Consider the following 19,375-nt stretch of genomic DNA (forward strand, 5'->3'; position numbering starts at 1 on the left):
TGGAGGTGAGGGTGTGTTTCTGCGCCTGATACTCACATCGCGGGCGTGCCAGGTGTCTGAGGGTTGTACTGAGGGTTGACCTGTGGCGAGGGGACCTCGGGGTAACCCGGGGTCTGAGGGTTGGGGGTCGTCCCGTAGGCCTGAGGGGACGGAGAGGGTTCGTCATCGTAGCCGAAGTCGTAGTCTTCCTCATTTCTGAGAAGAAATAAATCACGTGTTAGACAGAAAGAAGAAAAAAAGAAGAAGGGAACGCTGCGTTTACCGGTCACTGCGTCACCTGGACGGTGTGTTGGGGTTGCTGGGATCCCAAGCTCCGCTCTGACCTGGAGTCCTGCTCCCATCATGCAGTGGGGTCTGAGATCCATAGTGGGGCGTACGGCTTCCTGTTAGGAGGCAAAACATCCTCTGGGTTAGAGGCGAGAGCACTGTGCTGCTCACAGTTAGGACAGTCACCGCTATGCTGATGACACAGTCATGGCACACGCCCACTCTATGGTCCAGTGTCACGTCGCATTTGGACGTAAGACGTACAAGTCGAAGCAACTTTATACGAGCACCAACAGTCAGCTGCGTTTAGCTTCAGACCCTCGGGTGACGAGTTAAAGGACCACAACCACCAGTTCAAACTGGAGGACGAGGTTACTGGTTGAGCTTCAACTAAAGGCGGACCTCAGTTTAATCAGAGCCAGGCTCAGAGAAAAGTGAGGCGCTACTTTAAAAACAATGAACTCAACAGCTCCGCCCACTGCTGTTCTTGCTCCCGCCTGGTAACACAAACTGAATACTGATAACACTGTAACACATCTGTTACAAAGAGAAGCAGAAGTTCAATCGGAGGAACACGAACCCAAAAAACAAACACGTGCTTTTAACCGACAGAGGACGACCAAACCGTGGCGTACCGTCGTGCAGCGGAGTCTGAGATCCATACATCGGTGTCCTGGAGCCGACGCCGTACATGGGAGTCTGGGAGCCGTAAATGGGAGTGCGTACATGGGTGGAGGTGAACCCACTGGGCCTCTTAGCTCCACCGCTGCAGAGAAGAAGGGTCGGGGAGGGAATCATGAGCGTGAACAAACACAGCTGCTGCCAGCACGGAGAAAACGATTTCCTGTGTGTGTGAAGGACTCAGTAAAGATACGTACACGGTGGTTAATCGCTGTCGGTCCACAGAGATGGTCTGACAGGTGGAGTGCAGCTCCACCCTGGCCGTGGACTCGGTTGCATCCTTCACCACACCAATGTATCCTGGGGAAGGGAGGCAAAGCCATCAGCACCGACCCCCCCACGGGTCCCACCTGCACGCCGGTCCCCTCAGTCTTACCTTTGTAAGGACCCTGGGAGATACGGACCGTCTGACCAATCAGCTCGTTGTCTCGGCGTCCTCGGCCCCGCCCCATTCCTCCTCCGCCTCCTCCTCTCTGCTGAGCACCTGAAAGGCCACACCAGCACCTCCATCAGTCAGCGAATCATTTTGTTTCTTTCACACCAGAGAAAGAAAACCGCGCCGACTCGTCAGCATCAGTAACCTGATCACAGACAGTCGAACAGGTCGGTCTCTGCTTCCCTCAACATTTCTTCTAATCACAGACAGAAAAAACTAAACGAACGGTCTCTGTTTTTGCACATTAATCATAAAGACAAGTTTTAATTGCTCGTTTTCCTTCCATGACATTGAAACAGAGCCACACGCCTCCACGTTCCTGGAAAGATTAAAACATCTTTGACCCCCAGAGATCTGGATGACCCCTCTGGTAAGGACGGACGTGAAAAAACAAATGTGGTCAGTAAACCGGCGGCGCCTCAGAGACGAGACGTCTGTGCACAGGAAGAACCGAGGTACGAATAAATCCCACCTGTCAGAGGTAGTAAGTGAGAGACCTGCAACATCATCACGCCAAGTCTGGAAGTGCCCGGGAAATCCCCAAGTCTTAATGTGATCGATCAAGAGATGATGACTCTTTCTATAAATCTGGTTCACGAAACAGTAACAGCGTTTGAAACGCTTCTGATTGTACAGGAAGAATGAATCTGGCTAAGCTGAACTAAAAACCTCCGATCGATCGAAATCAGGGAATCTGGATGTCAGTGCGGCTGCGGTCGCAAACAAAGCCAGATATACGCTTTGTTCTCTCGAGCGAAAACCTTCGGCTGACTTATTTTCATCCCCTCATCGTGTTTTCCGAAGAGCGGCACCGCCCTCCCCCCGCCGTTAAGCTGCTGTGTGTTTCCAGCACTCACCTCCTCCGCCGTGGTGCACGGGGCTGCTGATGCGAGGGCTCATCGGTGCGAATCCTCCCACTGTGAAGTTGGTCACGTCTCTGGGCTAAAACACACAAACAGTCAAATTGTTCAAGCTCGACATGCCACAAGAAATCTGACGAATCGTTTTCTCTGCTGCGCGTGAAACGCTGGGCGAGTCGGTCCAGTGAAAGTGCGGCACGCTGGTTGGGTCAGACTCGGTCCGGGACGGCTCTGCTTTACACTTTTACACATTTGGAAGAGAACTGGCACCTCGAAGCCGTGTCGGCAGGCGCGCTCGAGGGATTGAATCGATTTCATGAGGTGGGGAGACGGGTGCAGCGTCTCCGAGTGGCGTGAGGAAGCAAACCCGTCCACTACGACCCGACCCTCATCTTCAGAAAGAGGCAGACGCACGGCTGTGTTTCTCTGTGACATCGTAGCGCAGGCCTGCTGCCACTGCTCATGCTGACAGACTCATTAAAGACAGGATGAGCATAGTTCCCAGCACATGGCAGTAATTCTTCCACATATTCACACGGAAAACTTTTCCTGGGTTTGATGTTGTTGATGAAGGCCCTCCACGTTTCACCCCCACAGCCCAAACACTGTTATACAACCCTGGACGCGCCTGAGAGCTCCTTCACACTCAAAACACATTTTTATTCAAGTTGCCAAGGACAACGCTGAGAAATGCTCTCAGTCCGGTTCCCCTGCAGCCACCGAGAGATTTCACATGGTTATGTGAGATATTAGAGGGCCTGGAAAAGCAGACGGTTTCTTACTTTTCAGGCACAACAAAGAAGGAGCGAGCATGAGGTGCTGACCTTGGACCCGCCCGCCAGCACCAGGTGTCTGGTCTTGCAGACGAACATTCCTCCGTTCTCAACCAGCTTCTTACAGTGGAGGAAAGCGAAGCCTCGGAACAGGTGACGGATCTCGCCTTCCCGGCCCTGCAGGAGGAAACACGCGAGCGTTAAAGGTTTCTGCCCGCAGAGGAGTTCGGCTCTGACACTCGAGCGGACAGCGACGCCGACAGCAGCCTCGCGTGAGTTCAAGTCTGCCATTAAACGTCATGCCGACAGAAATATTTAGCTTACAGAGTGCGGCCCGTCGATGACTTTGACGATGTCCTTCACGTGGATGCTGTTCTGCTCCGAGTCCAGCGCCACGGCGAAGCGGTTGTCCTTCCTGCGGTTCACCGCCTGGTGGCGCACGGTCAGCACCTTCCCGTGCATGTTCAGCACCTGAAAGACACAGAAGGCGTTTGTTAATCGTCGACCAACCCCCGCGCTTTCTGCGCTTCCCGGAGCGGACTATTACCTGGAATGTCTCCCTCTCCAGCCGAACAATAACGCCGACCGTCTGCGGGTCCAGCTGCACCAGCTCGCCCCATTCGTGCTGCCCGCCTACATCGACGCCGGACGCGGTCTCGGAGCAGAGCTGCAGGTCTCTGGGCAGCACTTTCAGCTGCAGACAGGAAGAGCGGATTTGTGATCACAGTCGTGTTAGCAAGTTTCATTCCCCACAAAATAAGGACTTCCAGCGATAAGCCAGTGCTGGGCTCTCAGAGTCATTAAACGCCGCGTCATGACATCCAGCTTCAACTCGGCTCAACGCGCTTTTCCTTAGAGAGATCAGAGGACTGTGGGATCCAGGAGCTGGAGCCGGACGCCCAGCTGAAGGCTCTGCCTCCCATCCTCAGGAAGAACAAAGACGGGGTTGGATGGTTTAGTCTCTCCTTCGATTCAATGAGGACAGCAAAGAGATCTGGTACCAACTCAGCAGCACATCAAAAGCATTCAGGGACCAGCGTTAGTCTGAACCCCGAAAACGAGAATCTGAGGTTCGTCCCCCAGCGGGTGAGCAGCCTATCACAGACTCCTGTGCTGGCGAGCAGTTTAAGGACTTTATGAGACACGACACAGATGAAGAGTTCAAAGACAAAACCGTCAAAGCATCAGAACAAAATGAATCTCAGGAGGCGAGAGAGAAAACAAACAGAGTTATGATATCAAGTATTCGCTGAGATCTCTCTAAATCCTCCCCACAGAGACTTTCCATGTGTTCAAGCTGTCAGTCGCAGGCTCGTTGCCTCCACAAAGAGACGCCTCTTCCAGTAAATCAGTGGGAGCTGCCAAACTGTTCAGTAGCAGCACGGAGCTGTCCCACTCTGCGCCTCAACTTTTCAGATCAAGCCCGAACCCTCATTTAACAACATCTTATTTTCCACTAGAGGACTCGAATGACCCGAGACTTGGCAGAGGGCGACGGTGGAGGGTGAGGAACGGTGGGTGGAGACACTGTAAACCTCTTACCTCGTGCATGGTGAGGTCGGAGAACAGGATGACAAAGTTCTCCTCCACTCTGACGATGAGGCCGGTGTCGCCCTCGTATCGCCCGGCGATCACCTTCACGTGGTCGCCCATCCGGAAATATTTTCTCACCTCGTGAGCCGGGAACTCCAGAGGGTCCTGCACGGAGCACACACAGGACAACAGAGGGCATGGTCATGGGCGGGGCAACGGGAGTATGTACAGAGTTACACCAGATAACGTTTGATGCTGCGTTACAGTAAGTCCCGCCCCCTCTACTCCTCTGCAATGAGGAGGCGTGGCTCTGAACGAATAACCAATCAAAAGGTTAAAGTTATGACTCCTGTGTCTGTAGCCAGAGCTGCCAAACCAACACCTGCTGCAGAAAGCGGTAAAAATGCTCCAAACGCAGCGTCCCTGTTAAAACCGTGACGATTGTGCGACGTGAGCTTGGAGGCTTCGATCGACAAAGACGGACGAGCGCGCCACGTTTACCCGCTGAGGCTTTATTTAAAACAGCAGAGACAGAGATGGAAAACAGCTTCCTGGAAGCTGAAGAACAGCTCTGACGTGTCTGCGGCGCCTCAGCAGATATTACTCACACACTTACTGCTGTTCAGCATCAGGGCAGGATTACTGCAACTGTGTGTGTGCGTGCATGTGCGCATGCGTGTGTGCGTGCATGTGCGTACCTTCAGGTCCTCGTGCTTGGGCATGATGGTGATCTTGTTGCCGTCCACGCTGAGGATCTTTCCCTGCAGGTTGATCAGCTCGCCCTCACACACCTCCACGTTGTCGCCGGCCTGCAGGTTGTGCTCACGCTCCTTACCTGAGCGCGCACACAGATTCAAACTGAAGAGTTCATGTTTTCCACGTAGCGGGTTATAAACCAACTGTTTAAGTTGTGTTTAAGTTGAAAGAACGGGAACAAGAAAACATGTTGTGTTTTCTTTTAAACCAACAGTAACACAGTTCTGTTTAAATCCATGAAAACTGAACAACTGCAAGTGAAACTGTGACCCAGGTATGAATTAATGACAGAGCTGATTAAAAACATCACGATTAGTTGGCAGACTCTCTGCAGAGCTGTAAAAACGGAGCTGCTGCGTGGCTCAGCTGGCAGGAGAACGTTTCTGTATCCGTCTCGCTGTGCTTACGACAGGATCAGCCGACTGCGGTGAATTCACCACAGCGGCTCCTTCATTCTGTTCCTTTTCAGCTGTGCCGCCGCGCTCAGGATCATCGTCCCGCTTTGGGACGTCCCACGCTGTAACCGTGGGCCCGACGGCCTCGCAGACAGCAGTTTTCACAGGACTGCAGATTTACAGAAAGACTCGTACCCGACTCTGTGACCACCTCCAGGTCGATTCCTTCAGGCTGGTCTTCAAACTTCTCCAGCTCTGACAGCGTGGGCTTCACTCCGTCTGTGATCTACAACAAACAGACCAAAATGACGTCACGACGCTCGTTTTAACTTTGGATCAAAATCGGGGGCATAAATTGCGATAAAGAGCGAACGTTAGCTTCTCCTCGGTTTAATTTCATTTATTATCTTGGCCAAAAATACACCTCTCTAAGAAACGGGGCCGGCAGCTGTTTGTGTGAGGTTTAAAGAGCTCAGCTGTGCAGTGGTTAGGGGCTTGGCGGTCTGAAACAAACATCCTGCTGCCTCACGCTGAGCTTCACAGAGGGAGAAATCACACATAACAGAGTGTTTCATGTAGACTTTGTGAGGACGAGGAGTGAGATCTGCAGTGAGCATGTTTCAAGCTGTTTGCATATAAAGTTTGGACTGTGCATCACTGCAGCCGTCTGTCATCACCTGCAGCAGGCGGACTGACCCCGTTTCCTCTGCAACTCTCACTCTCTTATTTAAACGAGCTCCAGGTTCACAGTAACAGTGAGTCTGTGAAGAGTCTTCCTCACCACAGCGGACATGGCGAAGCTCTTGAAGAGGAATCCTTTGCGGCTGTAACGGTTTCCCTCAAAGATCATGAAGTCTCCGTCATGGCTGACCTCTCCTCCCAGAGACCTGAGGAGTGAAAACCACAGAGTGTCATCGAGCTGCCGCCTCAGCGAGGAACCCCAGGATGCTCGAGGCCGGACAGGCCGTTACCTGATCTTCTCAGCATCAAACAGCCTCTGTGGAGGCCTCTTGAACTTCTTCCTCTTGGCAAACCAGTCTTTCTGTAACACACACACACACACACACACACACACACACACACAGTTACGCATCAGAGCAGCGACTCGAGTGGAGAAAAGACCTTCGAGTTTGACCTACCAGGCTCATCTTGGCCTTGATGCGGTCCAGGTCTATCCGAGGGATCATCTTCAGGGAGATGGTGTTCTGGCTCGGCTCCACGTAGTCCACCTGGAGAACAGAGACGTGACGTTTACGCTCACGGAGCAGCTTACGTTCCTCCGCTCTCGCGCTTTAACTTTAGCTTTTGTTTCTCAGGAAGTGGGGAAGAGGTGCTGCTTAGCCACGTGACCGTAAACAGCTGTTTACCATCGTCGGCCACACATGGCTCCGAGTTCACACAGCGGTCATTTTACGGCTGAACGAAGTGGAATTTTATCAGACGACGTGTTTGTTAGAGGAATCAGGAGGTGAAGGGAAGCAGACTGGAAAATGGCTGGAGGGTAAAGCTCGGGTTAGCCTAGAGCTGGGCGATAGAACGATAACGATAGGTGTTGCGAAATAACTTTTTCTCGATAGAAAAGTTAAACTATTGCGATAGACCTCACCGCTCTTGTCCTCTTAAAAAAAAGAAAAGAAAAAAAAAGAAGAAGAAGAACAGCCAATCCAAATTAAGTAGCGCAGAGCCGAACCAATCACAGCCGCAGCGTCACGTCAGGTGACTCGTTACGTACGGCACAAGTGCCAAGCCGCACATGTGTATTTGTTTGGGAAGCAGCCAGCCGCCGTGCCGCCGTGCAATGGAGGAAACGAGTGCGCCGACTAGAGAAACCGAGAGCGTGACCGAAGGTTACCGAAGAGAAAACAGATGATGGTCTGTTGCCGGAGAGACTGTCCAACGGAAGAGCCACAGAAGCTCCGTAGTGTGAAGGTGTTTCAGCTATTTCAAGTCTGACAAACACAGAGCAGCGGCACTGTAAATGTGCCGAAAGCAAGTCTGGAAATACAATAAAGCGGTGCAGCTCAGTCTCTGACTGGAAGCGCTGATTCGTCATTCGGCTTCTGTCAGACTAAAGTAACTGTTAAAACTGTTTGAAAAGCTCAGCTATGCAACAAGGAGAGATGGAGAATTTCCTTTTAGTTCTCAGTTTATTTGATATTGACAAAAGTTAGTCAATTTTGTCTGTTCTCCTGTAAAACAAACTAAGATTTGTTTTTAGAATTAATATTTTGTTTCTAAGTGGAATTGACAGTTTAGTCTGTTTCGTTCTGTTTTGAAACTTGAACGCTTCAGCGGCTGCCTTTTGTGTAGTTTGCAATATTTGCCTTTATTTATCTGAAAAGTCTCGTGTTCCTTAAGTACATCTACCCTGTTGAACTTATTATGGGAAATAAATATTTAAATCAAAACAAGCTGCTGATTATTTCACATTTTACTTGTGAGCAACGGCACATTTAAATCTTACAAATGTAGTTATTTGGCTGATATCGTGATAGATATCGTGATCGCCTGAAATGAAAAAATCTTATATCGCCCAGCTCTAGCTTCGCCTTGGTTGTTTGGCACAGCGGAGCAGCTGTAACTTTGGTGATGGGTGACCGGAACAGTACACAGCTCCGCCCTTTCTCAATTCTCAAGTACGCGACTCGAGATTTGTACACATCCGAGACTTTTTCGCGTTCTCGGCTTGATGCGTACTTTGAATTGGAACAGTACTTGGTCTCCGACTGATGACGTATCACGAGTACACGAGAACGCACAAGTATGCATATTGAGACAGGCCCCTCCTCTCCTGCTGGGCTGAAGCTGGAACCCTGGAACATGTGAGCTTTAACCCCCAGGAGAGCGCTCGGACTACGTAAACATCGGTAAACATGATTTGAAATCTGACGAGTGAAAACGCCCCCCCCCCTCTGAGCACCTGAGCGATGTCGTCCTTGTACAGGCCCCGCTTCAGCCTGACCCACGACTTGGGCTTCAGGTTGGTGACCTCCTTGACGACCTTCAGCACGTCCGTCATCTCCTTGATGGGGACCATCTGCTGGTTCCAGAAGCCCATCCTCAGGTTGCCGATGCCCTCGATGGCGGCCTTGACGTGCGTCTGCTTGTACGACTCCACGTAGATGTAGCCCTTCACGTGATCCGGGGCCACCACGGACTTGATCTGCAGAGGCTGCGGGTGGAGGAGAGGAAGATCAGCAGGTCTGTGAGTTTCTCAGCACCAAAACCCAAACTAGGGAAATCAGCTGCGACCTTTGACCTCAGAAACTTTGTGTCATTGGTTATTTGTCTCTAAGCGAGGATCCATTCAGGTCACAGGTTCTTTTTGTTGTAGATGGAATAAAAACTGTTGCCTGCATCAGGTTAAAACCCTCCGTTCTGCTGTCCTGTATCAGCAGCGCAGAGAAAACTTCCAGCCAATCAGAGGCGAGTGATGTTCTTACTGTGTCAGTGAACTGGTAGGCGATGAACTTCCTCATCAGTGCGATGGCGGTCGCCCTCTCCTCGCCGATCTGCAGAGACAGGACGCATCATAAAGGTGTGCATCCTCCTGGTGTGTGTGTGTGTGTGTGTGTGTGTGTGTGTGTGTGTGTGTGTGTGTGTGTGTGTGTGTGTGTGTGTGTGCACACCTTGCACTTGACTGTCCACAGGTTGGGGTCCCTGATGGGGACAAACACACATTAAACCACTGTAATAATCTCAGCGAAGTCTGGAAGCTGATTGGTGGATCAGTGTTTACATACTTGACTCCGGGAAGAAGCTGCTGCTGGGTGATGTCATCGGAAAGCTCCTCGGACCCTCCAGAGTAACTGCGCACCACAGAAGAAGAAAAAGCAACAGTTTTGGTGGTCTGTCACAGTCTGTGTGAGAAACAGTTCGTCCAGCTCGCCATCGCGCACGATTAAGAATCATGTGACGTCATTAAAGTAACCGACGCTGGCAGCTCAGCGTGTCGTGGTGTCTGAGGCAGAGGAGCCAAACCTGCAGGAGGAAGGACAAAGGTACTCACTGCTCCCCTCCGGACGACTTGGCGTACTTCCTCATGTAGTACTCGCCCAGCGCCTCCTCCCTGGAGTCTCTGCAACACAAAGACAAACTCAATGTTCACGTGTGAGCTGTGAAGTGTGTCGTCAAACTGAAGCTGAGAATCTCAGTGACACGTTATTCTGTTTAAAAACGCAGGCCGGGCGCGGCGCCGGGAAAGATTCCTCTTGTGTTTTCAGCTGGTCTGGTTGGACGGCGCTTTGTGCCATTTAAATAATAAATAAACTTTTATTTTACTTGAAAGGATAAAGGTTTCAGCTGAATGGAGCTGTGCAGACGATACTCGTGCCCCTTGCAGGGTAAATCATTCCCATGTAGACGGGGCTCAGTACAAAGTAAACCAGAGTCTGCCTGTTACCTGCTGTGAATGGCGGACGGCCACGCCCCCAATCAGACCGAACAGGGGCGTGACCTCTCCCACAGACTGAAAGCAGTTTCCCATCAGCAGATCAAACTGTGGCTTTCAGTCCCTTACTAATAAGAACCCTCCGACTTTTATTTTGGCGGTCAAAAACAAAAGCTTTACCTCCAGAGGTTCTGCAGCCGCCGGGATCCAGAGTGATCCTCATCCAGAACCACGTGGTCGATGTTTGACACTGAAGGCGAGAAGAGACGGTTTGTTTCCAGTCCAGTGAACTGAAGCGTATTCCAATTATGACATGAAAAACTTACCTTCAGCCTCCTCTGCTCAGGACCGCCCGGAGAGAGGAAGAGGAGTGAAAAAGGAGACGGAGGGGGAGGAAGGACAGGAGACAAACCCAAAAGGAAGGGAGAAAGTGTGAGGAGCCAAAAGACAGTGAGTCAGGCAGCAGCAACACAAAGCATGATGGGAAAAAAACACAAACAAGAACACGGTGATTATCGGTGACGTGCAGCACGGGGGAGCATGGAGACGTGATGTGGTTCAGGAGGAAGTACAGCAGAAACACAGCGCCGCTGTCAGCCAATCAAATCAGGCGCGAAGGTACCCGCTCACCCAGTCTCGTTTAAATAAAGTTAGAAACAAGCAGCAGGGTCAACTCGAGCATCCGCGGTGAAGTGACGTCACCTCGCTCAGATCAGAGAGGCGAGCGCACGGTACGACCCGTTTAAGCTAGCCGTGGCCCTCACTGCCGCTAACCGCAGGGTTGGGCCCAAAAAACACGGGTTTACGGCCGACTGGGAGACGTCAGCGTCACCGAAGGAGCTCACAGATCAGAGTCGTTGGTTGTGATGATGCCACAGCTGGGTCACATGTCAACCAATGCAGCGGCGCTAAGCTAAGGTCAACACGACGGCGTAAACATCCTGAATCTACATATCGGTTACCCGGGCAACCAGCACAACGGTTCTGCTTTAGACGCAGCTTTTTGCTTCGATTCTGTTTCTACTGTACATCCACCTTCAGCAAAGCTATGCAACACCACCATTATCATCATCAGCATCATCATCATCATCACAAAAGCTCCACCCACATTGGTTAGTGTGTAAACTGAAATCATGGCAGCTCCGTCAGGTAGCAGGTTCAGGCAAATGGTCACACTTGGTTCCCTGAGAGTCGTCTTAGGTTCAAACATCAATTTAAAGAGTTTCTACTTTCTTTAATCTGCTGTTTGGTGTTTTTTGCTCAACGAGCCAGTCATGGATTTGCCCTCGGTGCTTCCTCGCGTTACGCCACACACTCACGAATGCAGCAATGCTGAGATGAGGTGTGGTGGTGGGGTTAATACACTCAGGGACGTGGATTTAATCAAATGGATGGGGCTGGAATCCTATTTACAGCATGGGCATCGATGGAAAACATCAGAGCAGGAGAGCGTCGGGAGCAGATTTACCGTTAACTGGAGGCCGCATGCACGACAGAGGAGCCGGCAAGACAGAGAGAGCAGAGTCAGAAAACAGCCTGCACACATGAACATCACACTGTAAGAGCGCCACTTCCTACTGACACATGTGAGGGTCCTGCCCGTGGTTCGGTTCGTGTTGACGCGAGCACTGACAAAGTTCTGGACGGATCTGCGCCCCGAATAAGAAGCGGCTCAATGTTTCCCACCGCATCCTCACAGACACAGAAATCAGGAAACGTTTTGATGTCATCGGCGTTCTTCCAAGTTCTACACATGCAGGACCCTTCATCAACACTGGATCAATCTGACTTTCCTTCCCTTCACTCAGCACACGGCTGCTGTGACGACGGACGTCTGACGTGAAACGGCGAGTGTGAGGAAAAAGCTGCTCGTTAGCGACGAGCCATTTCGGCAGCCGACCGGCACAACTGGTCCGCCTCGGCTTTGGTGATTCGAACTCTGGTATAAAAAAGTCATGCGGATTGGACCACACGTGGCCGGGTCGAGTGCGGCCCGCAGCGCTTTGTAAGCCCTGAAAAATCTGATCAAACATCCAGCTGCTCCTGGGTCTGTTCCTCTGCATCACACACATTAAACTGAAAGGATGACACGTCACATGATCCGAGGCTGACGGCTGATTGGAGAACGAGCACAGATTTGGTCTTTTGGCGTGGGCGTACATTTGGCTTGGTTGCTGTTTTTAAACAAGCTTAAAGGACTTTTCCAGTGAAACAGTGATGGTTGAGAAATATGGAGCCAATTTTCAGTGAGCGTCTCTCTGGTGAACAGACCAGGATAAACGTTTAAGGAGATGATTGTGGCGTTTCTGCACATTTCAGCTCATTAACTGCAGATCACACGCTCGCTGTTTTCCTGCTGAGTGTTGCCACATGTTTGGCTTTCTTCATCCAGCTAATGTGCAAATTTGTTTCACTCCTGCTGGTTACTGCAAACTGCCCAGGAGTCACACTGTGGGCCTGACGTGTCTGTGACTGTTGTCACTAGAAGCCTTAATTTGTGTTGAACTGGGGGGGGGGTTAAAACTTTGATCGACGGGGAAGAAGAACTCACACTAACCCAGAGCTTCACGGGAGAGCGGACAATCACCGCAAACAACCGCTGCCAGCAGCTTGCAATGATCCGAGTCGGTGACACGAATGTTGGCAGCAGGGACTGCTTCTATTCTGCTTCTACTCCTGGATCGGGTGAGGGCCGCTCAGCACCTCCATCTTGGTGCAGCTAAACTGTCGTCCTGCACCGACCACGCCGTGGAGCAATTTCTGAATCTGTTCCACGTCTCGGAGGCTCGGGCTGGACTCTGAATGTAAGGAGTTAATTTGATGTTCTGTGTAGACGGCAACAGATTTGTGATTTTCAGCTATTTGCTCCTGGAGGTTCACGTAACTGCCAACCTGTTCCGCTCAGTCACAAACACACAGCAGCTCACTGCCATTTTAGCGCCGCCCTGATGCACTAAAGTCGCTTTGAAGACGGGCTACGACTAACGCAGGCCTCGTCCCGCTCCTCAAAGCAGCGACATCACAATAGTTTTGGTTGTGAATACCGATCGGACTCTTTGAACGTCAGTGTGCGAAACACGGACTTTAATAAGAAACAAAAGCGATGCGTCCAGAGGCGGGATGGCGACGGCTCCCCGGCTCAATGACAAACGTGAAATGAGCTGAGGTTACACCTCAGCAGGTGTGCTGTCAGCAGACTGGGATCGTGTGGCACGTTCAGTAACCTGTTCACTAGTTTAATGGATGAAACCAGTTTGTGCAACGTGATTAAACAGACACGATCCGTCAGTCGGAGCCTCGGGATCGAGTCTGGAGTTTAAAAGCAATCTCATGCTGCAGGATTCCTAACAGCTCTCATCTTCACTTTCTTACCTTTCTCCAAAATATCCTCCGCTCCGTCCTCCCACTGATCCTCGTCCTCGTACTCATCGTCCACATCTGGACAGACAAACACAGGGTCAGACGTGCATCATCATCATCATCATCACGAGGAGTCTGAGAGATCGTCGTCTGTTCACACCAGCTTCATCCAGGATGAACCCTCCGTGTCTCGGCTTCTTCCTCGGACGGTCGTCGTCGTCATCCTCCTCCTCTTCCTCGTCGTACTCCTCCTCATCCTCCAGGTCCTCCCCCTCCTCATCCGCTACCTTGTCACTGCCCACTGGGCTGCCCGTCTCCTCCTGGTGACACAACAACAAAAGCAGATGAAAATTAATCTCCTGCATCCCCTCTGGTCCCGCTCCGAGAGTCCGCTGCTTCTCCACTTCTTGGTTTATAAACACAGCCTCAGAGATCTGAGCGTCATCTGAGAACAGCAAATCATTTTTTCACTCAGAAATTTGGTGCCATTAAGGCTGTTGGCCTATCGTCAGTCAAACGCATCTCTGATGAATAATTAAGTGAAATTTCCCGTCAGATGGGAGAAACTGCAATGACATTTTTGTATAGTAACATTTGCACATCCTTTATTTATCTGGGTAAAAAGTCCCATGAACGCTCAAGAGTTATATTCTAGAGTTTTGTCGAAGACGGCAGCTTTTACAGGAACATCACACACAAACGGGACATTTAATTTTACATTAAAATAAAAAGTCTTCGGTCATCAGTCTGACAGCATTTGTTTTTAAAGCAGCTGTACGGCTGTCGAGCACCACCGAAGTGTTCGAGCCCAAAGGCACAAACAGCAGGTAAGTGCTGTGATTTAAAATGTAATAATGTATATACACAACTATCAAACATACGATAAATAATTTTAAAAAGTAGAATCAAAACACGGCGGCGGTGATGTCACTCAACATCCTTTTACTCATTTCCTGAAGCTCTATAAAAACATTGCTTGTGGTAAGTCCAGTGTCTCCTTTATTTATCAGAAATGTTCTCTTTTAGTTCGAGTGGGTGTAAAGTACCTGTGGTCTGGTGCCACGCAGGGATTTTTCAAACCGTCACAGGTGTTACTTTCATTTTGAGCAGAGCCGTTACTGTGGGTGACACCACAGATGCCCGAGGGCAGAAAAACTTTATCAACAGTTATTTTACATTAAATATGAACATTTAATCAAAAGAATTCTACGTTTTTTGGTCATAATTAACCCTCCTTTGGAGGATCGTGACTCATTGTGTCACTGGTGTTTTTGTGTGTTTCATTTCTAACACATCACGTGTGTCATATTTAACACCCTATTGTAGCAAATAAACAGCTTCAAAAACATCACACGATCACACTTTAACACACCAGCGTGAAAACAATAAAAGAGCAGCTCCTGATTTGCTGCATTACATGTATTATTTTGCTGTGACTCGGGAAATAATAGTTCATAAAAGCCTTTAAAAATGCCACAGGAGCAACACCGGTGCCAAAAACACCAAAGCTCTTTAAGTCAATGTACAAAAAAGACTTTTTAAAAACATTAACCTCTGATTTATGGGAAGTCAACAAGTGACCACGTTATTAATACAGCATCTGTAGAATGAGCCTCAACGTCTGAAGAGGACTGCGTGGATTATAACGTGGGCACAGAGGAGGTACAATAACTCACAGTCATAAAGTTACTTATAAAACTGGTTATTTAGTCTATTTTATAGATAGTCCCGCCATAAATCCAGTCGACTGCAGCAAATTTACCGGATCAAATAAGACCAGTAGACAGAAGACACACACACACGACCGGGTTTGTTCCCATAAAGTTTCTTAGCTTTTTCTTATAAATTGTGCCGTTTTTATGCAGGTCTGACTGCGTTCTTCCTCGGTATCCTGCCGCACATGTCGCAGCTGCGCTCTCCTCTCTGTTTACCTCCTGTTAGCACACGTAGCTTGCCGGCTAGCTCACCTCATTCTCCTCCACTTCCTCGGCCTCTCCATCGCTGCTGCGCTCGCTCTGGTTGTCGGAGAAGTCGCTGTCCTCGCTGTCGGACATCTCGTCTCTGCGGACAGAAGCACTTTCAGCAACGGAAAAATTCACAAAGCAGCTCGGTGAAGCTTGAATCGAAGTCCGGCTGCGCGGCCACAACAACCAGAAGGGCCCAGCAGGACAGGCTAATGCATAGCACAGAGGCAGGGTCCAATAACCCCGCCAGCAGCTGCAGTCAGAGCTTAAATAACGAGCTCCGCGGGTCTTCCTTACCTGCTTCAACCAGAGGGAGCCGGTTTAATCCAGATCTTTGATGAATAAATATGAATATAAGCTTATTTCTACCTCTCTGATGATTCTTTGCGTATTCTCGGGGAACAGCGAGATTTCGGAAAGCTGCTCAAAAACTCTCGCGGGGTTTTGCACAATGGGTAGGTAAACGATGACGAGGTGCCACTCCGCCATGTTTTGAGAACACGTTTGTTTCTTCAATTTAGCAAACGGCTAAAGTAAAAAACAAACAAACAGATAAATCATAAATATAAAAAAGTATACGTATATGTACATAAAAGTAAATTAACCAAACACATATATCTTTAAGTTTTTCAGTTTAGAGACTAAGCTGTTTTATTAGAGAAAAGTCATAAAAAAATATTTATTAAAAATAATTAAATAAATAAAAACTACAAAAAAGCAACACAAATTGTTAGAAATCATTTTGACAAATGAAGAGGACATGAATTTAAACTTGCTACAAAGAAAAACGGAAGAAGAAAAATACAACTACATACTATATATGATTGTTATTTGCCACAAATGATTATGGCAGCCTTAAAAGTACATTTTAGTAAATAGATCAACATTTAAAATATTTCCATTATATAACTATGTATTTTTTAAAACACTTCGGGTTCGTAATTTCTCCTCAGAGTGAATGCCTCTTTTGTACAAATCTTTGTTACGTCCTCACGCAGGTACGCCGTTTTCTCCAAACCAGCCAATCACATGGCGCACTCCAAGGAGAGCCACAGTGCGCATGTAGTTGTCGCTGACCGGGTTGGAACGGCAGGTAGGTCCTCCAGGTTTCGCTCCTCTGTCGTTTCTGAGCCGAGCGGTGTTTTTTCCCGGAGATGAACAGCGTGGGGGAGGCCTGTACCGAGCTGAAGCGGGAGTACGACACCTGCTTCAACCGCTGGTTTGCCGAGAAGTTCCTGAAGGGCGACCGGAGCGGCGACCCGTGCACGGAGAGCTTCCGGAAGTACCAGCGCTGCGTGCAGGCGGCCATCAAGGAGAAGGAGATCCCCATCGACGGCGTGGACTTCATGGGGCCCAACAAGGACAAGCCTGAGAGCTGATGGAGGGCTGCTGGGGAAATCCTACAAATGTACGCCACACTGAGCGGGGTCCACGAGGCCCACCGAGCATGCGCAGGAGCGGACAAGCTGCTGTCTCTGGGGTTAGAGGGTGAAGCGGCCCCTGAAAGAGCCGTCTCGTTAATTTTAAGCTTTTCTCTTTTACTGCGCAGCTTTGTTCGGACTTCGTTTCTCAGCAGAGACACTTACCGCCCAGTTTTCCTCCAGAGGGCCCAGAGAGCTGCTGTCAGCCCTGAAACTGAGCTAAAACTATCTGAATCCAATTACTAACCAGCTAAAGCTCCTCCATGACGGCCTGCGTGCGCGTTATGAAGCGGTGGCAGCCTGTAAATAAGATGTGATGCTGAAAACTCTTCCGACTGATGTCATGTGTGCAAAACTCAATCTTGCATTGTACGAATGAATTAAAGGGAGCTCGGTGTTGGAGCAGGACACGTGCACATGGTGTTTTTACTCTCTCACGGGTCGACGTCTCTCCTTATGTTTCTGCAGGTTTTTCTTTATCATTCGGAGTGTTTTCAGTGTTGAGACCAGTTCTGTCTCATATTCCTCCATTTCAGCGACAGACGTTCAGGTTAAACACGACCAGAGTTCTGAATCGGCTCCTGCTTTGCACTGAAAGCGCTTCGTTCTCTCACATCCCGGTGGAGCTTACACGTATCAAACCCCTGCCTGGTCCTGGGCTCGGTTTGTGAGGGGTGTACGACGGAGGGAGCTTAATGAGTTCATGAGGCAGAGTCAATGTTTTCAGTGCCCTGAAGGTGGCGCTATTTTCACCATGACAAATGCTCAAGAGTTTGAGCTTAAAGTCAGCTGGGAGCGCCACAGACTGGTCCTCTGCATGCATCCAGCCAGTAACACCAGTAAATGAATGCAGCTGTTCAAACAGGTAATCTGCTGCCAAGATTCAGACAGATGCTACTAGAACACAAGAAAATGAACCAGTTTCATCTGCAGGCTGTTAATCAAGAAGACTCGCTCATTAATTTCACTTTGGCTCGTCGGGCGACAAACTAGAGTGGTTTACGTTGAGGCCGCGGGACAGAGAGCGTTAATGTTTAAATGTTTCCCAGCTAGAATGTTAGAGATAAACAGCAGCACTGAGCGCGCTCAGAGGTTCCATAAATGTAGTTATTGTAGTTCCTGCAGTGTGTCTGGTTATTGCATCACCAGGATTTTCTGCAGTGTTACTCTGTGTGTGGTATTTCACTATAATGTTTGAGCATCTTTATACAACCCAAGTACAAAATGGTTAGCTGTTGTGTAAAATGTAAATAAAAGCAGTGCAGTGACTTCAAGTCTCATAAACTGTATTCCATTCACAGTAGAACACAGAAACATATCAAACTGTGAAAATGAACCATGGTGATAAAAATATGAGCTCCTTGTGAACATGATGGCAGCGACACGTCTGTAAAAGTAGGACCGGTCCATGTTCGCTCTCTAACATCAGTCTGTGATGGTCTGATGGAGGATTCCAGCTGCTCAGCAGTCCTGGCTCTGCTTCGTCCTCTTGTTGCTTTCGTGATGCTCCAGATGTTCTCAGCTGGTCAGAGGTCTGGACCACAGGCTCCTCTGAAGCCGTGAGTCTGGAATAGAAGCAGTCTGCAGTTCAGCATCGTCCTGCTCAAACACAAAGGCCTTCCTGAGAAACATCAGCATGGAGCAGATGTTGCTCTTAAACTTGTTGATACCTTTCAGCACTGATGGAGCCTTTCCAGATGTGCCGGCTCTGAAATTGTTCCACAGTTAACAAACACAGTTTGTGTAGATTGGCGATTTTTCTGCTCATGAGTTGCAATATGATGCTTCCAGCTGTTTCTTCTTAACTGCGGCGCTACCACTCTTTCAGTAAGCTGTCCAAACTGTTGCTGCCGTCAAAATGACCTGATATTTTTCTGTTTTTCTGATGTTTCCTGTGTTGTGAATAAAATGTGAGTTTTGCTTTTTTTTTTTTTTTTTTCCCACCGTTTGGCTCTTTTGCATCAGAATTATTGTCTCAAGGCAAAGAAAGACCCCCAACGGATTTACTTTACCAAATGGACCATCCCAGCTTTGCTGTAATGGTCTATTTGATTCACCTTTTATTGTTTATTTTATTTTATTTTCACTTGCTAAATACGGGACAGACTTGACTGGGGAAAGAAAAACAGCGGGGAAGAGGGACGGGGATAAAGGGCAAAAAACAACAAAATAAGCAGACAACAAATCCATCCATCAATCACCTGGATCACCTGTTGAGAAAGAAAAAAGAAAACAAGCAGAAGAAAAAGAGCAACATAATAAACAACATCACGATGATCTATGTGAATGTAACAGTAAATACTAAATATTAAACATTATTGTGCAGCACGTAGGATCGACAGCGCACAGTGTGCTTTGAGGTAGGAGCCAAAAAGGGTGCAGTTTGTGTGTGTGAGCACCCGTGTGTACACCTGTGAGCATGGACGCGCTTGTTTTTAAAAGGTTCCTTCATGTAATGATCTGCTAGAGGGTGTGGGGGGGCCACAGCCCCGTCCTCCAGGGCATGAAGCAGGTATGGAGGAGATCAAGACTCCAGACA

General features: G+C 49.2%; 2 protein-coding genes across 2 annotated transcripts in view; one reads left to right on the forward strand and one right to left on the reverse strand.

Moving 5' to 3' along the window:
- supt5h (SPT5 homolog, DSIF elongation factor subunit) overlaps positions 1-15,867 on the reverse strand; it is an 18,664-nt gene extending 2,797 nt beyond the window's left edge. The window contains exons 1-27 of the mRNA XM_084950229.1: positions 15,713-15,867; positions 15,419-15,512; positions 13,612-13,771; positions 13,464-13,529; positions 11,560-11,565; positions 10,418-10,429; positions 10,272-10,341; positions 9,711-9,779; positions 9,445-9,510; positions 9,331-9,361; positions 9,145-9,213; positions 8,622-8,873; positions 6,841-6,930; positions 6,673-6,743; positions 6,483-6,588; positions 5,897-5,987; positions 5,249-5,385; positions 4,560-4,715; positions 3,565-3,711; positions 3,342-3,488; positions 3,069-3,194; positions 2,242-2,326; positions 1,325-1,432; positions 1,146-1,248; positions 903-1,033; positions 278-383; positions 37-195 (exon numbers count right to left, since the gene is read on the reverse strand). Of these exons, the coding sequence (XP_084806355.1) occupies positions 37-195; positions 278-383; positions 903-1,033; positions 1,146-1,248; positions 1,325-1,432; positions 2,242-2,326; positions 3,069-3,194; positions 3,342-3,488; positions 3,565-3,711; positions 4,560-4,715; positions 5,249-5,385; positions 5,897-5,987; positions 6,483-6,588; positions 6,673-6,743; positions 6,841-6,930; positions 8,622-8,873; positions 9,145-9,213; positions 9,331-9,361; positions 9,445-9,510; positions 9,711-9,779; positions 10,272-10,341; positions 10,418-10,429; positions 11,560-11,565; positions 13,464-13,529; positions 13,612-13,771; positions 15,419-15,505 (2,651 nt within the window). The 5' untranslated portion in view covers positions 15,506-15,512; positions 15,713-15,867. The remainder of the gene's footprint in view (positions 1-36; positions 196-277; positions 384-902; positions 1,034-1,145; positions 1,249-1,324; positions 1,433-2,241; positions 2,327-3,068; positions 3,195-3,341; positions 3,489-3,564; positions 3,712-4,559; positions 4,716-5,248; positions 5,386-5,896; positions 5,988-6,482; positions 6,589-6,672; positions 6,744-6,840; positions 6,931-8,621; positions 8,874-9,144; positions 9,214-9,330; positions 9,362-9,444; positions 9,511-9,710; positions 9,780-10,271; positions 10,342-10,417; positions 10,430-11,559; positions 11,566-13,463; positions 13,530-13,611; positions 13,772-15,418; positions 15,513-15,712) is intronic.
- A 544-nt stretch (positions 15,868-16,411) lies between these two features.
- On the forward strand, positions 16,412-17,244 carry triap1 (TP53 regulated inhibitor of apoptosis 1). Its single transcript, XM_084950228.1, has one exon. It carries the CDS (start codon positions 16,570-16,572, stop codon positions 16,792-16,794), a length of 225 nt encoding a protein of 74 aa, XP_084806354.1. The 5' UTR covers positions 16,412-16,569; the 3' UTR covers positions 16,795-17,244.
- The last annotated feature ends 2,131 nt before the right edge of the window (positions 17,245-19,375 follow it).

This window comes from Perissodus microlepis, chromosome 14, assembly GCF_051167445.1.
Source record: "Perissodus microlepis isolate ML-2025 ecotype Zambia chromosome 14, ASM5116744v1, whole genome shotgun sequence".
NCBI lineage: Eukaryota > Metazoa > Chordata > Actinopteri > Cichliformes > Cichlidae > Perissodus > Perissodus microlepis.

Coding starts and splice junctions, on each gene's coding strand:
- triap1 (XM_084950228.1), top strand. CDS start 16,570: ATGAACAGCGTGGGGGAGGCCTGTACCGAGCTGAAGCGGGAGTACGAC.